The 20,844-nt window shown below is 40.5% G+C and overlaps 2 protein-coding genes across 5 annotated transcripts in view; both read left to right on the forward strand.

Annotated features, from left to right (window-relative positions):
* CCDC192 (coiled-coil domain containing 192) overlaps nt 1–20,844 on the forward strand; it is a 197,981-nt gene that overhangs the window by 145,868 nt on the left and 31,269 nt on the right. The window lies entirely within an intron of this gene.
* Nucleotides 10,736–11,071, forward strand: LOC113929835 (40S ribosomal protein S27-like). The gene has a single exon (XM_027607034.2). It carries the CDS (start codon nt 10,763–10,765, stop codon nt 11,015–11,017), a length of 255 nt encoding a protein of 84 aa, XP_027462835.1. The 5' UTR covers nt 10,736–10,762; the 3' UTR covers nt 11,018–11,071.

The raw sequence follows: 20,844 nt of genomic DNA on the forward strand, positions 1-20,844 counted from the left end.
GCTACAGAATCCCATATATGTTATCATTAAGAGTTTAAAAAGGGGGGCGCCTGGGTGGCTCAGTTGGTTAAGCGACTGCCTTCGGCTCAGGTCATGATCCTGGAGTCCCGGGATCGAGTCCCACATCGGGCTCCCTGCTCAGCAGGGAGTCTGCTTCTCCCTCTGACCCTCTTCCCTCTCATGCTCTCTGTCTCTCGTTCTCTCTCTCTCTCAAATAGATAAATAAAATCTTTAAAAAAAAAAAAGAGTTTAAAAAGGATTTCATGAGATAGTGGAAATGCCACATTTATCTAATTGGTTTTACTTGTGGACCTTAGCAGCTAAGAGTCCTGGGGTCTTAGAAGAGAAAGTTAGTGGAATGTAATTAACACCACAGATCCAGGAGAATGTCAGGAGACATTGAGGGAAACAGAGCTGCCTACTCTGAAAGTGAGACTTAGGGCTTATCTTTCACTAATTATCTCATAAGAAAATATTAGAACCAGACCTTATATAATCCATCTGTCTTAATTCTGTAAACATTTCCAGATGCAAGTGGGGCTGATCTTTTCTTTTTCATAATCATAACTTTTCCATATAAGTCCCAAGAGTCAGTAATTGAATTTGAGAAAAGATGTCCTTCTTTTGAAGTTGCTTTTGATCTAAAGCCAAAGGGAAGTAATTTATTTAGCAGAAGCTGTGGGTTCTAAACAACGATGTATATGTGGGAATATTGGCAAGTGAAATAAAGTACCTTAATTTATTTGTCAATAAAGCAGTACCAAGATGCTAAGAATTCAGTTCAGAATAAATTCTCAAGGAAATGGAAAGTGGTTTGAGGTTTTCTTTTTTCCTTCCCCATGAGCACATGTTGATGAACACTCTTATTTATGTTATATAAATAACAGTCCTTTGAAAACATTCCCAAAGAAAAGTGATAGACCTCGTCTTTTATTGCCTCAATTACATCAACTTTCCTTTGGATTAATTTAAAGTAATAAATAAATACTCTTACCCTTTCTTAATGACTGGTTTTACAAGTATATTTCTATTTTGGTGAAATTTTATTTCTATTATTCCTGGAGTTATTACATGCATCCATTATATTAAACACCATTTGGTGCTTCCGAACATTAAGCAAGAGTAAAAAAAAAATCTTGATTGAACTTCAAATCACAGGAGTGGAAAAAACCTAATAAAAAGATTACACCAGAGAAATAAAATCTACATGAAATGAGCAAAATTCAAACCTAATTGAGATACGACAGCCATATGCAACTACTAGGAATTTTCCCCCAAAGTTACCATTCTGCTTGGTACCTAAAGGCTTTGCATTAGCCACTTCCTCTTTCTAAGATGCCATAACCTTGTGTATCAGTCTCTACACTTGCCCCCTTTTGTCTTCTGATTCTTCTTCAGAATCGCTTTCCCAACTATTTCCACCACCACTACCATCTCCCCACCCACTCCCCGGCCTTCCCATGAGTTATGTATCCAATAAATCTTGTGTGCACCAAAGTCATAACATCTATTACAAGTATCTCTTCGCTTATTCTTTCTTTTATTACCAACAGACTGGGGGTTTCTTAAAGAGAAACAAGAGATGCTGTCTTATTTTTCTTTGTATCCACAGCCTGGCACAGTGCCTGATGCTTGATAGTCATGAAATGTTGGATGGATGGATACTGAATAAAACTTAATGGGTCCTGGTGTTCTACTGCTTAATATGTTTATGAATTGCTAGGTGATGGAATGAGTTTGCTTATTAAATTAATGATCCTGGAGTCCCGGGATCAAGTCCCGCATCGGGCTCCCTGCTCGGCTGGGAGTCTGCTTCTCCCTCTGACCCTCCCCCGTCTCATGTGCTCTCTCGCTCTCTCTCATTCTCTCTCTCAGACAAATAAAATCTTAAAAAAAAAAAAAATTCAAAACCAACCCACGTGGCAGATTTACCAAGGAACAAATTATATTTTCAGATTGCCAGTGATACCCATGGAGTTGCTAGCACAGTTACTGGCTCCCAGGTTGAAGTAGATTACCAAATCCTGGGATTGATTTGAACTATTACTGATTCTGCTGCCCTGTATCATAATAAGTTGATTCTGACCTATCTCCAGCTGTGTTATTTTGTGACTTTTCACTTTACTATTTCAACTATGACCAGTGTCATATACATATATTTAGATGGCTTAAAATCTGACACCTATGGTCCAAGTCAGAGGTTTGTCATTACATTGGCCAATCCTGTAAAACTGAACTGACCATTAGTTCCAAAATCCTCTATATCTACTCTTAAAACTTGGGGGTCTCCCTGCCCTACTTAGCACTTCAGACCAGTACCCAGCATTCTTGTGTTGGCCATAGCCTATGCCTTGAGCCACCCTGACCCTGCTCATTGTGCATACCGCTTTCTGAACTCTTCCTGACATCTTCTGGCTTTATCACTGGTCAACAATTTTATGATGATTTATTTGGTTTCAATACTCCAGGTGATACCTTGCGTTCTCACTCATTTAGTGACTGACCAATATATCCCTTGATGTATATCTACTTCCAGACATTTATTTAGATAATATCCAGACAGATTCCAGACAGATATTTAGGTAATATCCTGCCTAATCCTAGCCCAGACGTTAGCATTCTCTCCCCTGTGGCCTGATGCTCCCATCAAGTTGGTCTGGTTCCCATAGATACCAAGATCTCTTAGAAATTTAACCTTCAGTGATCTGGTGCAAGTCAACTGTTTGCTTACTTTCATTTAAATCATGATTATCTAGCAGGAGGGGAAGAATGAAGGGGGGGAATCGGAGGGGGAGACGAACCATAAGAGACGATGGACTCTGAAAAACAAACCGAGGGTTCTAGAGGGGAGGGGGTGGGGGGATGGGTTAGCCTGGTGATGGGTATTAAGGAGGGCACGTTCTGCGTGGAGCACTGGGTGTTGTATGCAAATAATGAATCATGGAACGCTACATCAAAAACTAATGATGTAATGTATGGTGATTAACATGACATAATAATTAAAAAAAATCATGATTATCTAATCCCTGGTCCTTCACAAATGGTTCTTTTCTTCAACCACTTCAGCGCTTTACATTAAAGGAAGATAAATTATGCAGAAGTAGAGTTTGGGTTATATCATTTTCATAGTCAGATATACTTCAATAGCTTCCCATTGCCTGTGAAATAAAATTCATTTTTTTAGCTGACATTCAGAGCCCTCCATAAGCTGGGCTCACCTTATCTTTCTAGATTTATTTCTTAAAACTTCCTTTTACACACTCATATTCCCTCTCTCCATCCCTTGCATGACAACACCTCTGATGGAAGCCTTCTGTCTCTGCTCTCTACTTCTGCCGACAAAGTAACAAAACCTGTCGGATTGGTTTTACTTTGCATGATTACAGACCTCAGATGAGTGTCTAACGTTGCCCAGCCAAAGAGCTGAGATTTTTTTCCAGGAGTCTGCTTTCTCACTCTCCAAGACAACTATTCTCTACCCTCTTATCTCTTCTCAAACTTTGCTCCCCTCCTCCACACTTAACACCTAGCTGATGACCTCACCTATAAGTCACTGAGAATACACAGGCCGTCAAATGGGGACTCTCTCATCTTTTCACTGCCAAATCTAAATTCTTGCTTCATATTGTCACATGTGTTCTCCTGATTGTTTTTTGTTATCAGTGGAAAAGGTGTTCCTCCTCCCATTCAAGGTTCTATCCTCCTACTAGCGCTCCTGACCCTGTGGTTTTCACCTTCCTATGTATGTCACTTATTTACCCTACTTCACACTTGCGTCACATACTCCTCTTTTCCAGCTCATTCCTATAGGAACATGTTGGTATCTCACATCTCTGCAAAAACTTTCTCTGATTTCTCATCACTCAGTACCTTTTTCCCACTCTTATTCTAAGATAAACAACTCCCCACGGTCTTCACTTCCTCCCATCCTTCCAATTTGCTGTTTAATCCACCAGTCTTAGTCTCTCCAGCCCATTTAGATGAGGGTGTTCCACTGAAAGTGCTCTCATCAAGGTTCCCAACAATCCTCATGATGCCATACCCAGGATAAACCCTGCTATGTTCATCTTCCTTGAATTTTATAGTCTTGTACAACACAAATGACCACCCCTTTCTTCTTGACACATTTCCATTCTTGGCCTATGTCAAACCACAGAGTCCTGGTTTTTCTTCTTCCTTATTAGTTACTTCTTTGTCTACTTTATAGTATCTCTAAAGATCTTCAAGACCTAGTTCAAGGCCCCTTCTTGGCGCGAGCCAAGCTACTCATGCTGTTTGACAAAGTCCAAGTATGAGGGACAATCCTGAAAAATCAAGAGACGCCACAGCTGGCTCCTGCTACTTCCTTTCATTTTATTTGCGGCAATCTTTATATAATCAATTCTGGGGTTTCATGATGAAATGATTTATAAATTTAGTTATGCCTATGCAAGCAATCATAATGAAACTGATTCCAAAAAGGCCGACGATGGGGCCAAGAAGTAAAAATACCCAGTGTCCTCCAATCTGTAAGGGAGCTGTTGGATCCAGGCCCAGTAAAAATTCCTATTGATGAGATTCCTCAGGCACCTCTGAAACATCAGGATTCTAGGAAAGGAAAATCTCATTGTCCTTCCCACAGTACAGGGACCTCCCTATGTTGCATGCAAATAGGAGGCCACCTCTGGTATGCCCCTCGAGGCAAGCCCTGGAATAGGATTAACTTCCTTACCCCTACTCCTCCCATTCCTTATGCTGGAGTTGATAATGAGGACATGAACAAATGGTATAAGATTAAGGGAAAAAGGGTGCGGGCATCATCTGACAGCCTCTGGGAAAGGATTAAGAGGAGTGATCCTCCGTGGTGTCTATGGAGCAAGGACAAGAGAAGAAAACATATAGAAATGGAATAAGTACTTTGATAAGATAGGGTGCACATGTTGTAAGCTATAAATAAAGTCGCTCCGAGGCTATCGGAGGGAGATGCTTACAACCTGATCCTGTGTCCGTGTCTCCTCCCTCTCCGACGCCGTCCTTTCCTTCAAGAAACCATTTCCTGCTGGAGCTGGACTCCGGCACCTTCTTCCTCTGAATCTTCCATTTTTCCCTGAACCATTTTTCCCTGAATTATTTTTTCATTCCCATCACCTTAAATACCACTGATAGCCTAATAATTCTTCCATTTTTATCTCGGGTCCTCTTTCACACTTTGACTCCAGATTCATATGCTTGCAGGTGACCTTTATATTTCCTCTTGTTTATCTAACCTTCCAACTTAACTGTGCTTCAAACATGGTCTTTCCCTGTCTTCTCCCATACTAGGCAACGGCATCACAACCTACCCAATGGCTCAATCAAAATACATTGGTAAGAAGAAAAGCTACAGATTGAGATCATTGCAATAAATAAGTGGAACTCTATGATATAAAGTAAAGGTTGGAATAGAAGGGAAGAAGACGTTGATGAGGTAGGTCAGCAAAAAACGCTTAAAGGAGAGGACATTTCAACTGAAACATGAATTATAAGAAAAAGTCAAGCAAGCAGAGAGGCAGAAGAAAAGCACATTCCAAAAGGAAATAGCAAGGATTTTTCTTTCTTTTTTTATTATGTTCAATTAGGCAAGATATAGTACATCATTAGTTTTTGATGTAGTGTTCAACAATTCATTAGTGGCGTATAACACCCAGTGCCCATCACCACATGTGCCCTCCTTAGTACCCATCACCTGGTCACTCCATGCCCCCCAACCCCTCCTTTCTGTAACCCTCAGTTTGCTTCCCGGAGTCCAGACTCTCTCATCGTTTGTCTCCCTCTCCGATTTCTTCCCATTCAGTTTTCCCTCCCTTCCCCTGCGGGCCTCTGCGCTATTCCTTAGGTTCTGCATATGAGTGAAACCATATGATCATTGTCTTTCTCTGCTTGACTTATTTCACTTAGCCTAATCCCCTCCAGTTCCATCCATGTTGTTGCAAATGGTGGGTATTTGCAAATGGTGGGTTTTTAGCACAATATCATTATTAGGAATGGGAATAAAAAATGTTATGCCAGGGTGCCTGGGTGGCTCAGTCAGTTAAGCATCCAGCTCTTGATTTCATCTCAGGTCATGATCTCATGGTCTTGAGATCAGTCCAGTGTCAGGCTCTGTGCTGAGTGTGGAGCCTGCTTAGGATTCTCTCTCTCCCTTTCCCTCTGCCCCTCCACCCCGCACTTGCGCACATGCGCACTCTCTATCTCTAAAAAAAAAAAAGGTTATGCTAATTACTAAGTGTAAAACAAGCCAAGAGGCTATGAAGAATGGGTTTCAAAAATTATTATTTGAAGACGTTTAAGTTTTTTCCAAAGACTTATTTATTTTAGAGAGAGAGAGAGAGAGAGAGAGCACACAAAGGGTAAGGGAGAGGGGCAAAGGGAAAGAGAGAGAATCTCAGGCAGACTCCTCTCTGAGTGCAGAGCCTGACCCCAAGACCCCAAGATCATGACCTGAGCCGAAACCAAGAGGTTTCGGACACTTAACGGACTGAGCCACCCAGGTGCCCAACTTAAGTTCTTTATTATCAGAAGTAAGTTGTACAATTATCTGATGTCATTACAGTTTTGGAGCAGTGGAGAAAGCCCCCAAGTTACAAAGTAAACATCATAGGACCTTGTTATCTCAAGAGAAAAGGTAGACAATCTTGAGATAATTAAGGGGCTGTGTTTTGCTGTTGCCATTGTTTAGTTTTGTTACCATGTAAATCTAATCATCAGAAAGCACAAGTCCTGGATGGACCGAGCAGTAGAGAAAATACAGATGCAGTCATTTCTAACTTATGTCAAAATTGGTTTAGTATCTAAGTTTCTCACCTTAGTTGAGATGCAGCTTAGATTTCCAAATGCCTTAGAATAATCTATGTGAGTTTAACATGAATTCCTATTATAATTAGAAGTACTTTCAAGTGCGTACATAGATTTCAGATACATGGGTGATACAGAGAGAAATTAATCTCCATCAATCTAACAGTTCACTTGGCAACTTGCAGTCGTTCTCTAAATCACATTATCATTGTTATCCAGTCTTATGAAGATGTAGCATTGTTTCACGTGATGTTCTCAAAGAACCTAGATAATTATGGATTTAAAAAAAAACTTAGAAATCTGTATGAGAGTTGGTCAAATGTGCAAATAAAGATTTAAAAAAAAGTCAAGAGTCTGGTTAAATATAAACCCATGGCTCAGGGTTAGGAAAAGAAACAGTAGAGAGTAGGTTTATGTGAAAATAAAAGAACAGAGAAAATAATGCTCTCCATTGTTCAGAGTGACAAAGAATTGGCAGGCACCCAAATGCCATGGGAGACAAGATTAATACTAAGTATATCTGTCAACATCCTGTTTGAAAATCTTAGCCAGGATCAGAGGTATCTGAAAACATCCAAAGGGGGTTTCGCCTAAGAATGAGTCATATTCTCTGCAGCACAGAGCCCTAAAATATCAGTATAGGATGTTAGAAGTCAAACAGAACTTAGTGATCATCTTGCCCAACTCCTATGTTTTACAGATGAGAAAAATGGGGCCTAGAAAATCCTCTCTCCACTCTGCAGCACTGGGGGGCACCAGCAAGTAATGTACAGAATATGGACTTTTAGAGCCATACAGAATTAGGTCTGGAACCCAGCTTAGTCACTCAGACAAGTCCCTTCCTATCTCTGACCCTAATTTCCTCAGCTACAACATAGGAGTAACTGTTCTGGAGAGTGGCTGTGATATCAGAAATAAAGTGCACAAAGCATCTGGCACCTAGAGAATCAACAAATGCTAAGTCTTATTCTCCCCAATCCTGGGATTAGTGGCAGAACAAGGAAGCCCACCTCAATCCAAGTGTATCTTCAATATACCCTCAGAGATCCCCAGTGACACTTCCTCCCCCTCCCCCCGCCAAATGTGGTAAGGGCAATACACCATTCTATAAATACTTAGGCTTTTAATAATCTGGAAATATTTAATGAGTCACTACTGTATAAAATGTCAAATGGAACTTCCAGATTTTTCCAGTTCTTAAACATAGCAAAGGGCAGTTGAACGCAAGGGGCAGAAATCTAATAACTTGGTGCAAACATTCTAAATACTACTGAGGGAACCTTTTTGAACTGAATCTTTCACACATAAATACGTGTGGAGATGGGGTGTCAATGTTGCATATACGGATGCCAAACTCGTTTTCTTTTTTTTAAGATTTATTTATTTATTTTAGTGGGGGAGGGGCAGAAGGAGAGGGAGAGAGAGACAGAGAATCCCAAGCAGCCCCCATGCTGAGGGAGCCTGACACAGGGCTCGATCCCACGACCCTGAGATTATGACCTGAGCCAAAATCAAGAGACAGACACTTAATCAAATGAGCCACCCAGGCCCCCCAGGATGCCAATCTAGGTTTTCTAAGTACAACGGCCTTTTTTTTTTTTTAATTCAACAAGATTGTGTTAGATTTATCTAACCTCTAAGACAGAAAAAACAAATTCAAAACTTCAAAGACTGAATGAATTTATAGGAAGGTAAAGGAAGATTTCCGAAGACTTAATGATTTGCCAAAGAATGAGACACTGCTAAAACGTGTATCTGTCCTAAATAGCTATCTCCATTGTGAATGTACATAACATGGAAATACAGGCCCACCGCTGAGACGGTAGACGTAATGAATCACAGGCAATCTGATTGCTGAGACCTTTTGGTCCCATCTAATTCTAACCTATCTGTATAGACACAGTCATTAGCCATGACATATTCAATGAGGGGGAACAATTAAAAGTTTCTACAACCAGGCATCTGCTCTGTTGAACACTCTCTTAGGCTCGCCCTTTTAAAAATGAACATGAATCTTTTAAAATGAGTCAGGATTACATCTTTATTTTTTTTTTTAAAGATTTTATTTATTTATTCATGAGAGAGAGAGAGAGAGAGAGAGAGAGAGGCAGAGGGAGAAGCAGGCTCCCAAGGAGCAGGGAGCCCGACGCGGGACCCGATCCCAGGACTCCGGGATCACGACCTGAGCTGAAGGCAGACGCTTAACTATCTGAGCCACCCAGGTGCCCAGGATTGCATCTTTAGGGAAATATCCCGTAACTAGTTTCTGCTAGTTACCATCTAGGTAGTCACCTCGTGCCTAGAGTTGCCAATACAGTAAATTTAGATCTGGGTAGCTGAGAAAGGTAGGAGATATAAAGGATTTCATAACTAGAAAGGATCATAAGGAGGCCTACAGGCTAAATCTCATTAACCAAAGTGCTCTATTTACTCCTTAAAGTATGGGCCTGTGCTATATGTTAGATATTTTGCATTAGCTTCAATCATTTAACAATCAGGAGATTTCCCATTATAAGCAGGACTTCCAGCTTCCCTGGAAAAGCAGGACACTGTGGCAATTCTGGGTCTTGAATTCTTGCCTGCCAACCTTTTGTTAGAACTGAACAGTCATGGCTCCCCTAAATGCAGTGAGTTCGCTCCAGTGGCCCATCTCCCATCACTCCTGATGGGCTTACCCAGGTCAGTTCCACTCACTGGCCTTACCTTCACAGCTCCTGATAGAGTCCAAACCATATCTGAGAGGTGAGAAAAACCAAAGCCCAGAAAGATCAAAAGACTGATACCAGCTCCAGGACCTAGTTCTCACAGACAACTATATCTTTTCCCATTTTAGAAAGTCTGTGATGGGTAGGTAGTAGAGTGTTGGTTACTTCCTAAGAGATCAGGTAAGCAAACAAAATACAATCCAGAGCAGTATCTATAAGGAACAAAAGACCTAGGTAAAAAGTAATGGCACCACAGACAAAATGTTACAAATTACAATCTTAGGTTACAAATGTATTCTTGAAAGGAGGCCTAATTATTATCAGGCAATTGGCTCAAATAATTTTTAATTTCTAAACTGGCTTTAGCTGGGTTTCAAATGTTAACATACACTAAGAGTCACATGGAGTCTTCGTGGAATTTAAATTTCTAGGCCCTTTTTTGAGGAGGTCCTGATTTAGTAAATCTAGGTGAAATGCAGGAATTTGCATTTTTGATGAGTATCATGGGTGATTTATTATACTTACTTGTCATAGTAAGAGGTCACTTTTAGATATTCAGTTCTGATCTCAAGCTCCAGATCTTGAGCATGGGACTCTGTCCTCTTCACTCAGAGGAAGTTTACCATGGTCCCTGCATTATTTTCCTTCTTTCTCTGTGTTCTCTGTGTTGTGGTTTATGAAAGAAAAACCCAAAGAAGATATGACTGACAGAGTATGGGGGCTCTGAATGTAATTACCTAAATGTAATTGCTCAATTGGAATGTTTTTTCCATGGTGACTAGGTTAATAATTACAGTATCTCCTACCCACTCTATGGACTCAGCTCCTCTTCCTAAAGAAAACTTCCTTTGAATTGAAAAAAATTCAACTCGAATTGAAAAAAAAAAATCCTTTATGAACCAAGTCTACCATGAATTTTTAAAAATTTAGTTTGAAACACGAAGTCAACTTGTTTTGTGTTTCCTCCCTAAAATTTATATCTTTTACAGGTTTTATACTTTGTCTCCTATGCCTGTTAAACAGACTTTAATATAACCAAACAAGCAAAAGAAATATTGTTACACAGTAGTTCCCTCCCATGTGACCAACATTTGATTCCACCTAGTTGAACTAGATCTCATATGCTATATTAGAGCAGAATCCACTTAAGCTTATCTTACTTAAAGCAGTTTTAAAGAGAAAAATTCTTTAAAAAAAAAAAAAGATTTTAGCCTTTCTGGCGGTGACGACCTCTCCACGAGAACATGCCCCTTGCGGAGGATCTCCTGCACCCGTCCCCGGGAGAGGAGAAGAGGAAGCACAAGAAGAAGCGCCTGGTGCAGAGTCCCAACTCCTACTTCATGGATGTGAAGTGCCCGGGATGCTACAAAATCACCACCGTCTTTAGCCACGCACAAACGGTAGTTCTGTGTGTCAGCTGCTCCACTGTCCTCTGCCAGCCCAAAGGAGGAAAAGCAAGGCTTACAGAAGGATGCTCCTTCAGGCGGAGGCAGCACTAAAAGCACCCTGAATCAAGATGAGTGGAACACTATCCCAATAAACAGATTTTGGATTAAAAAAAAAAAGATTTTATTTATTTATTTGAGAGAGGTAAAGATAGAGCAAGAGTGGGGTGGGGGAGAGCAAAGGGAGAGAGAGAGGCAGACTCCCCCTGAGTAGGAAGCCCAACGTGGGGCTCAATCCCAGGACCCTGGGATCATGACCTGAGCCGAAGGCAGACGCTTAATGACTGAGTCACCCAGGCGCCCCGTAAAGAGGAAAATTCTATATTCAGTCTAAAAAGGTTAAAAAAAAAAGTGAGTTAAAAAATTAGTTTCTTAGAGAGGAGAGGTTGCCAAAAAGGAATATAATATGTAAAAGCATACTAAATAATGTAAAACATTGATAAGGATCCTGAGCCTCTCCAATTAATCCATACTGAAAGTCTGCCGAAGTAATACCACGTTACAGAAGATAACAAGAAGGAAGAAGAATTTCATAGAAGCAGAGCTGAATTCCCAGTAGGGTAGTTCTGAATGTGTAAGTTCGGGTTCTCAGGTTGTAAGTGCAAACAATAAAGCAATTCTTGACATAAAAGCAGGCATATCTAATCAGGCCACTCTTATAAGAAGAGATAAGGCCTTGGAGGACTTTTGATATCATTTAATGGAAACCAACCTTATGTATATATGGAATAATACGGTTTTAAGAAAAGGGCATGTAGGGGGTGCCTGGGTGGCTCAGTCGTTAACCGTCTGCCTTCCGCTCAGGTCATGATCCCAGGGTCCTGGGGTCGAGTCCCGCGTTGGGCTCCCCGCTCAGCGGGAAGCCTGCTTCTCCCTCTCCCACTCCCCCTGCTTGTGTTCCTGCTCTCGCTGTCTCTCTCTGTCAAATAAATAAATAAAATCTTTAAAAAAAAAAACAAAAAAGAAAAGGGCATGTATAATGTTTTCTCTTCTCAGTTTTTCTCCTAAGAATTAACTTTAGGGGATTTTCTCATTCCTTTGTTATCTTTCAAAATTTTGCTTTAGAATAGATGTTTTACTTTAGGAAAGCCCTTTTAAAAAATTACTTGAGAATGTGAAAATATTTAAGAGTCTTTCAGCTTATAATGTGTTTTACTTCGAAAGTAACTTTTATAATACTAAAACATAGGTTAATGTTCTTCAGAGGTAATTAACACGATTCTATCCAGTAATTTAACCCCTCCCTGATATCAAAGAAGTTTAAGGTACTGCGTAGTACAACAGTAATGGTTTTTAAGAGAGTAAAAAAAAAAAAAAAGTTAACTTCAGCTTTATCAAACATAGGAACTTAGCAACTGGATAGCTTTAAAACATGCTAAAGAATATTTTAATGGTCTGAAAGAATTCCTAATGTGGTCCCAATATCAATTAATAGAGAAGGAGAACTGGGTTAGTTACTAGAATCAGAGTTCCCTATGTAATATAAGGCTTGTTTATAGGTGCAGAATTTATGAAAAGAAAAGAAAAAAAATATGCCCTACTTTAGGCAACATTAAGTAGCCCTGTTTTGCAGGAATGATGAAGTGGGGAAGAAGGGCCAAGTCGGATGGACTGGGAGGAGATGGGCATTAACACAGCAAGCAGGAAAGGTTGCTGGATCCCATGAAATACCCAGGATATGGAAGGACCAGCCTTATAGTAAGGGGAGCCCATTTCCAGATGTGCATCCTCAGCAGTGTCCTACCAGCTGACAGGCTTGGGGCGGGGTAGGGGGATAGGGGAGAAGGTTGGACGCTGTTGTGGCCAAAGAGGTTCCAGGGTAAATTGTAGCAATTCAGTATTTAGGACAGAATTATGGTTTCTAAACAAGACTTAGGGCTCTGGCGCACACGGGTCACATCCGAGGAGGACAGACTTGCTCTGTGAGCAGGGGCCCCTGCCCTCGGTTTTGCCTTCTCTGTGGTGCCTGCTCCGGATTCCAGGGCAGCGATAACATCCAGAGAGTGGGTTTCATAGAATCAGCTAGCTTTTTAGGAAGAAAATAAAAATTTAATAAATGACTCATGAGTCCCGGATGTGTTTTGAAATTGAGTCCCAAATGTTAGAGAACGCTGATAATTTTAAACTCTAGATTAAAAGTTAGAATTATGTCTTTATTTTCCTGTGCTGCATTTTTTTTTTTTTTTTTAAGAGGGTAGAGGTGGGATAGGGGAGACTTTTTTCCAATAAAACAAAAGAAACGGTTTAAGACAGGTTGAAAGAGGGCTAAAAAGCAACCATTCTAAACTGGCGTTTGCTTGATGAGAAAAGATGTACAAGACAAGCAGAGGAAAGACGAAGACACCCAGAAGCAGAGACACAGGCCCTGCTCTGAGGCTGCTGCCTGAGCCTCCATCAGTTCACACAGCATTTGCAGAAGAGGAAATGTTGAGAGAGAGTTTCTGGAACAACAGGGGGCTGGCTTAGTCATAAAGCTCCCGTGTCAGCAAGCAGAAGGCCTGCTTCTGAATTTATAAGGCATATATACAGCTTCTCCAGTGCCAGCCATAAATATGAAAGGTGGTTATACATGCCCTCCCACCAAAGACAGAGAAATAAACAAGAAAAAGGATCAATGAGAAAAAGGAGACCTCAGCTATTGTCCATTCAAACCCAGTCACCCGGCAGAGACCCTGCAGATTCAGAGCTCATCTGTGAGCTTGCAAATAGCCCCGCTGGAAGATTCGGGCCTGATCGTGATCTTGCAGGACCAGGCTCATTATGTACAGTGTCTTCAAAAATATAATGAGTTCTCAAAAGGACCCGCAAGTTTATCTTTGAATATTTACCCAAATATCATGGATGTGTGTACGTTTCAAAGGAAATGGAGTGGGCATAATAAGGAGGAATGGGCTCTAAATTCCGTGTGGGATGGCAGGTGTCCTTAGTGGTTAACCTCAGTCAAGTTCATGTTTCCACTGATGCTCAAGTAGTAGCTTCAGATCCCCAGAGAGAAGTGTCCAGCCAGATCTAAGAAGCACCTGCATTAACAGGTGTTTAGTTGAAGTTTATTCATTGTTTGTTAGAGACATTTTAACACTTGTCTTGTATATCTAATTCTCAGGAGAGAGAACAGAAAATGAAACACAGGGATCTGAATCCCAGCTCTGCTAATCCTAATAGTTTGGCTGTGCCTCAGTATCCTCATTGCTCTAAAACCGAAATAGCGTTGTAAGAGTTTGTTGGAAAAAACATATAGAAACTTTCACGCCACTTCCTCTTCCTGGACGTGTCTCTTCCCCTCAGGGATGCTACACCTATAAAGCTGGGTTGCTTATTTCAGCTCATCCTAAAGTCAGATGTACAGGTAAAATGGAATTGTGTTTATTCTACTAGTTACCAGAGAGTCCCTAAGGCTGGTCCAGTTTCGAGGGGAGGGAAATTAGATTCCACCTCTTGATAGGGGGTAGCCAGTTCACAGTTCAGCAGAGTACGTGAGACAGGATCTTTGGAAATGGCTGGCTGCATAACATAATTTTGAAGGTCAAAAGCAGAGTATAGTCTGCTGGTATTTTCTTTGTAACAAATTCCAATTACTCCTCAGGCAGATACATACTTAGAGTGGATGGGTACAAAGGATTTTGGGGTCAGGAAGACAAAAGAGAAAAGCATACTAAATATTGTAAAACATTCTCAGGGCACCTAAGACTCAGATAGATTGATAAGGATCCTGAGCCTCAACCTCCTGGACATACTTGCTCGGCCTCCTCCAGGCTTAGCTACCAAGTAAGAGAAGCAGAGCAAGCTCTTTTATTTAATTGGGTTTTCTTTCAAATTATTTTTTATTAAAGCAGTATTCTTTATAAAAGATGATACTGCTGTGTGGATCAAGTCTTACTAAATAGCTGGTGTCTCATCTGCAAAAGGACTGATTTGAGAAAAAAACTCAAACTTCTAAATTCAGGATAAAACTTTTTTTCCCAGACAACATATAATTTGGTTAAAAAATATGTTTAAGTCTTGAATAGGTTATTTTTTAAGCAGAAATATGAATTAATCTAAACAATAAGACATGATTATCAATTTTATTTCACACAATAAAAGCAAGCATCTACTTGGAGCAAACAAAAAACACACATTCCTTGCTTTCATGAAGCTTATTATGTAGTGGAATTCATTCCATGTTGTTTCACTGAAATATTCCTCAGGAAATTAAACTGTTTTGTTAAATTATAGCATTGCAAGATAATGGCATGAAAAATCACTCCATTCCACGGGTGCCTGGGTGGCTCAGTCGGTTAAGCGTCTGCCTTCAGCTCAGGTCATGATCCCAGGGTCCTGGGATTGAGCCCCACGTCCATCTCCATACTCAGTGGGGAGTCTGCTTCTCCCTCTACCCCTCCCCGCAATGCTCCTGCTCTCTTTCTCTCTCTCCCCCAAATAAATAAATAAAATCTTAAAAAAAAAAAAAATCCTTCCATTCCAAATGGCAAAAAATCAATCATTCCAAAAACCTAAATGGCATGAACAATCATCAGTAATTCGCAGTTCTTCTGGATAGACCTAGGCCAAAGGAGGAGGGCCTAGGAGGCTGGTGCCAAACCTGTGTCTCATTTGTGTTTTCATGAATGATTAGTAAAAGGTTTTGCTGATGAGAAAAATAGATACACGAGGTGCCAGATACCTTATAAAACTATATTCGTGTCCCTACTGAATTTGATTGATTAGAAAAGTGAACAAACATAAAAAGTCTGGAAATTAATAGAGAAATCAGAGACATTAGATATGGAAAGCAAACACAATTAAAAATAAAACCAAAAATAATTAAAAGATGACGGAAGGATTGAGAGAAGGAGGTTGTTTTTACACCAGCTTTGAAGAAAGCCTAAGGGAAGCCAAGAATCTTCCTCATGCCCTAAATCAGGACTTTTTCACTTTTTATATATCCCCATCACACCCAGTTTTGATGGTTCATCTCAAACCCCGCCACCGAACCAGTCGCAACATTCCGACCCTACTCTACCTTGGTCCTTCCCTGACCTATAGTCCTGATCATATGCTTTGAATTTGACCTGTGTTTCTGCTCTATTCTCTACCACTTCCTAATTGTCATATTTGTAAGTTTTGTCAAACCAGCCCCAGTGCCCAAAGTACGCAGTCTACCTATAGGACTAGCCGGTCAATCACAGAAAGTTAGAGGAGCAGTGAGCAACCTTGTTTTCTCAACGTGGAAATGTGCCAAGTGGAATGAGGTACAGATGAGAGTATCAGAGTAAACAGCAGGATGAAACGAATGAACTTTCTTCAAGGTATTCTTTTTATAAAGGTCCTTGGAGCACATTCCTGCACCAAGGCCAAAGTCGCAAGTGGGCAATACTAACCAGGCACCATCCCCAGCCTTAGTCCGGCAAAAATAAATAAAACTCAATTTTTCCTGACCTCCCTGCCCACACACATCTTACTCAGGGAGTTGGAGGCCTGGGGCTGAGCCACAGATAGATAATGGTCTTAAATGGTTCAGGCAGGGTGGTCAAGGAGCTGGCAGAGAATTCACCCTTCAACTAGGTGACGACTAGTTGCGGGGGGACGGGGAGCTATTCCTCTACCCTCTTGGGTTTTGTAATCGGAGCCTGTAAATTAAACTGAAACAAGATGATTAACAGGAGAAAAGCATACAAATATATTTGATGTTAATATTTTTACATGACACGGGACTTCGCAGGAAGGAAGTGAAAACCTCAAAGACGTGGTTAGTCCTGAGAGCTTAGACCGCATTTTAACATAGGGTGAGAACTCGGAGACAAAGAACAAAGGGTTTGGGCTTTTAGAAACAGTCAGTTGTGGAAAGGTAAATGTATAGGGAAAATTAATGAAGGATTAGGGTCATTTAGTAAGGTTTGTTTGTACAGATTCCACTCAGATCAACTCCATATTTCTAGTGATAAGGATGGTACAAGGAGGGTACCTTTCTCATGGGAAATTTTCGCTCTGCTCTGAGGGAGAAGGGGGGAGGGGACAAAGACCTTCCTGAATCTGCTGTTTCTCGAACTTCCTTCGGCTCCAAATAACCAACATGCCAAAGCAGCATACTTTGGGGTAGCATGTTCTGATCTCCTTCACTAGCTACCAGTTAAAACCTGAGGAGTTCTATTCAATCATTCAGTCTGTTATCTTTCAAGAGTGTTTTTCAAAGAAGGATTCTGGGATCCTTGGCATCAAAATTACTTTGGATGAAAGACACAAATGCAGAATGCTGGGCCTACCCCAGACCAGTTAAAATTAGAGTATCTGGGGTGGGCCTGGAATCCACATGTTTAGCAAGCTTCCAAACAATTCTCAGATTTTGTGTTTTTTCATGCACAGGGCTGCTTTCACGCACAGAGAGGAATGGCAAGAGCTGTGTGTCGCCTGCTTTTGAGATTGCATGTGTTCCAGAGTCCAGCTACAATCCTCACTGGCCCCCTGCACTCACTCACATTTACCTCACTGGCCCATACAGGAATTTGTATTTTCAACCCATGGTTGAGAGCCTTCTGGGTTTTGTGATGAGGGAAGACCGGCAGCCTCTGGTAAATCTAAGAGATGTTTCTGAAAACCTCTGCTGCCTAGTTCACTTCAGTTCAGAAAACAAAACCCCAAATTAGAAACATAGGGACTCCAATATGGCAGACAGCTACATTTATCCTCTTGGGACTTGAGGAAACCTTATGGCCCTTCTCTCTACACCAAATTCTTGTCAGGAAGCTAAGAACTGATTCCCAGAGCCTTATTCTTGTTTCATGGCTGGAACAAGGGGATCAATACAAAGTATCTTTATGTCACTTCTTCTACAACTGCTCAGAAGTCATGAGGGAATTTAAGAGGCAAACTTAGGACAGTTTCCCAAGACCATGTTCATTCTGACCCTTAGGAAACAGAGGTCAGGAGAAAATGTCATAGGAGTAAGAGAAAGGCAACACTGCTTGAAAGTTAATGATAGTCCACTTTAAATGAATGACCCATGAAACTGTTACATACATCCAAACAACCAGAGCATATTTAGATATCATTCTTACATATAAGCTGATTATTCTTATCTCTACCAAAAAATATAGTACTTAACAACTATTTCGTTTATTATGTTAACCAAATTTTTAAGACAAAAATAACTCATAATCTGATTGTCCCAACAAATTATATTATTTTTTTCATATTAGCTCTTTTAAATAAATATACTTATATACATACACAGTTTTATAATTAAAGTACTGTATTATATATTCTGCTATTTTAATAAGATCCTTTAAACTTTAGTACTATGGGGATCCCAAATATGGTGAATAAATTACATATACAAGAGAATAATCGCTGAGGGATATAAATCTTTCTTTTAACGATAACTAAAAAATCTAGCAACAGCAGGAAATAGAAAACAGTGTATTCAATTCTTGAATCTGGGTCCTGACATTGACAACATACTTGTTAAAAAAAAAAAACTTCCTGCCCTCCTTCAAATAGTTTACTAAATGCTCTTCAAATGACTTTCATAAGCATCGCTTACTTGATCTGATCATTACCCCATTTCCAGATGCTTCCTATCTCTATGTGTTTGTGGAACACATATCATACTTGGTAATGAAAGTACTGCTGGACTGGTCCTCAACAGAGCATTCAACACCCCGCATGACTATAAAGAGAGAAGTAAATGCTTACAAAGATTGCTGACTGCCACAGCTGTAGACAATTTTCTGGGTCTATGTGGCATTGCGGAGAGAATTATCAATGATGACGCCAGTTATTCCGGGCAGGCAGAACCTAGGAAGTACCCTAATGCCTCAGTGATTATTTTAAGTGTGTGAGTCAAAGTTGTTACTTACCTGAAGTTGTTCTGGAGCGTGTGACTTTAACTTGACTAACTGTTCAACTCTGTTGGCTCATTAGTCAAGGCACATGTGGTTGCAAGTGTCAGGAACCCAAATTAATTTAACCCAAATTTAAACAAAAAAAGAGCAAGTGTAGACTTTTGTAATAAAAAAATCTCAAGCATGGCTGGATCCAGATGCTTGGACAATGTCAGTGGGATCCGGGACTCTGTGTCTTCCAACCCTGCTTTCCTCTACAGTGGGTTGTAGACTGAGGTGGACACCAGCAGCATCACACTTGCAATGTATATGCTTAGCAACCCCAGTCAGACAAGAACTCCTTTTCTAGAGCTGTCTCACCTAAGTCCTGCAATTCACTCTCTTGGGAGAATTTTTTTTAATAAATCATTAAAATTGGATAATGTAAAGTTTTAGTTGGGTATGCTCGGTCTCTATGGGTACCAATGGAGCCTCCAGCAAGGTCAGCTGCACCTGAGTTATATAGCCTGAGAGCAGAAAAGGGGAAATTACCCAAAGTTAAACTGGTTTTACTAATAATGGTAGCACTAACAGGAACAAACAAAAAATAGCTGTATACTGCAAACAGATGTGATAAAACCTTGGTCTCAAGTCCTATCTTATGGGACCATATTTAAACCAATAGGTTTTAAAAGAAAGAAAATCCAGGGAAATGGAAACTTCTACCAAAAATCTTATTGTTCTAAGATGGCAACCAGTTATTAACATTAAATTTAAATGAGTGAATTTCATCATGACAAAAAGTGGCTGTGATAGATAATGACTCACCCTGCTCCTGACCACCTGCCCATGATATTCTAATCCTAAACCCTGGACCCTAGGGATATGTTACTTTACATGGCAAGAAGGACTTTGCAGATGCGATTAATATTAAGGTCCTTGAGAAGTGGAGATTATCCTGGATGATCCAGGTGGGCCCTGAGGACATGACTCCTTAAAAACACGGTAACTTACTTGGCTGTGGTCAGAGGGAAATGTGATCACAAAGAAGGGTCAGGGGGATGTAATATTAATGGCACTGAAGATAGAGAACGGGAATCAGGAGCCAAGGAATGTGGACAGCCTCTGGAAAATGGAAAATGTGAGAAATGGATTCTCTTCTGTAGCTTCTAAGAAGGAACACAGCCCGGCCATCACTGTGATTTTTAGCTCAATGGCACCTGTGTTAGTCTTCTGACCTCCAGAACTGTAAGAGAGTAAATTTGTGTTGTTTAAGCTGCTGTTTGTGACATTTTGTTAGGCAGCAACAGAAAACTCACACAATTATTTTGGCACTCAGGACATAGTTCACACCACGTGGAATAGCTCAGGCTGAAGAACCCCATTTTGGCAGAGACATTTCTTGCTCACTGAAGGTGCATGTGTCACCCACCTTTCCCAGGCTCTGTGCAGTCAGGTAGGGTCATACAATTTTGGGTTTAAGTAACATAGATCACATCTCAGGCTGAGACAAGGAAATGCCCCATGCTCTTCCCCTGCCCAGCTCTTTAGTTCTCTGCCTGGGCAAATTGGAAGGCTCTTAAAGAAATGGTGGTGCCCCAAGACACAAACATCCTGCCCGGACCCCTGAGACTCTGCTGAAAAGGCGCTGACTGGAGAACTACTTGCAACAGATTGTTCACAAGTGAAAAATAAATTTTTGTATTTTAAGCTACTGACATTTCCAGGTTTTTGTGTTCCTATAGACTAATCAAGACTACCCTGACTGGTATACTTACTCAGAATAAGGCTATCTCAGGAGATGAAGGATCAAACCTATCTAGCTCAACATGGAAACTACTTTGCAATTCCCTCTCTTATTAACCTATTAAGTTGTATCATTTATGCTTCAATTTCTCTGTACAAACAGTTGGGAGATATGTAATTTTATACAGCACTTGGGAAAATATTCAGTATTCTATAAATGACTATTCCTTTCATTTGCGTTGTTTTCATCAGACAATAATGAATTTTAATTTAGAAAATAGAAAGGAATTTGGTATTTTGTTAAGAAACAACAGTCTTGTTTTTCTGTCATTGGCT

Source organism: Zalophus californianus, chromosome 5 (assembly GCF_009762305.2).
Source record: "Zalophus californianus isolate mZalCal1 chromosome 5, mZalCal1.pri.v2, whole genome shotgun sequence".
NCBI classification, from domain to species: Eukaryota; Metazoa; Chordata; class Mammalia; order Carnivora; family Otariidae; genus Zalophus; species Zalophus californianus.

Excerpts from the sequence above, each read along its gene's own strand:
- LOC113929835 (XM_027607034.2), top strand. The coding sequence starts at position 10,763 with ATGCCCCTTGCGGAGGATCTCCTGCACCCGTCCCCGGGAGAGGAGAAG.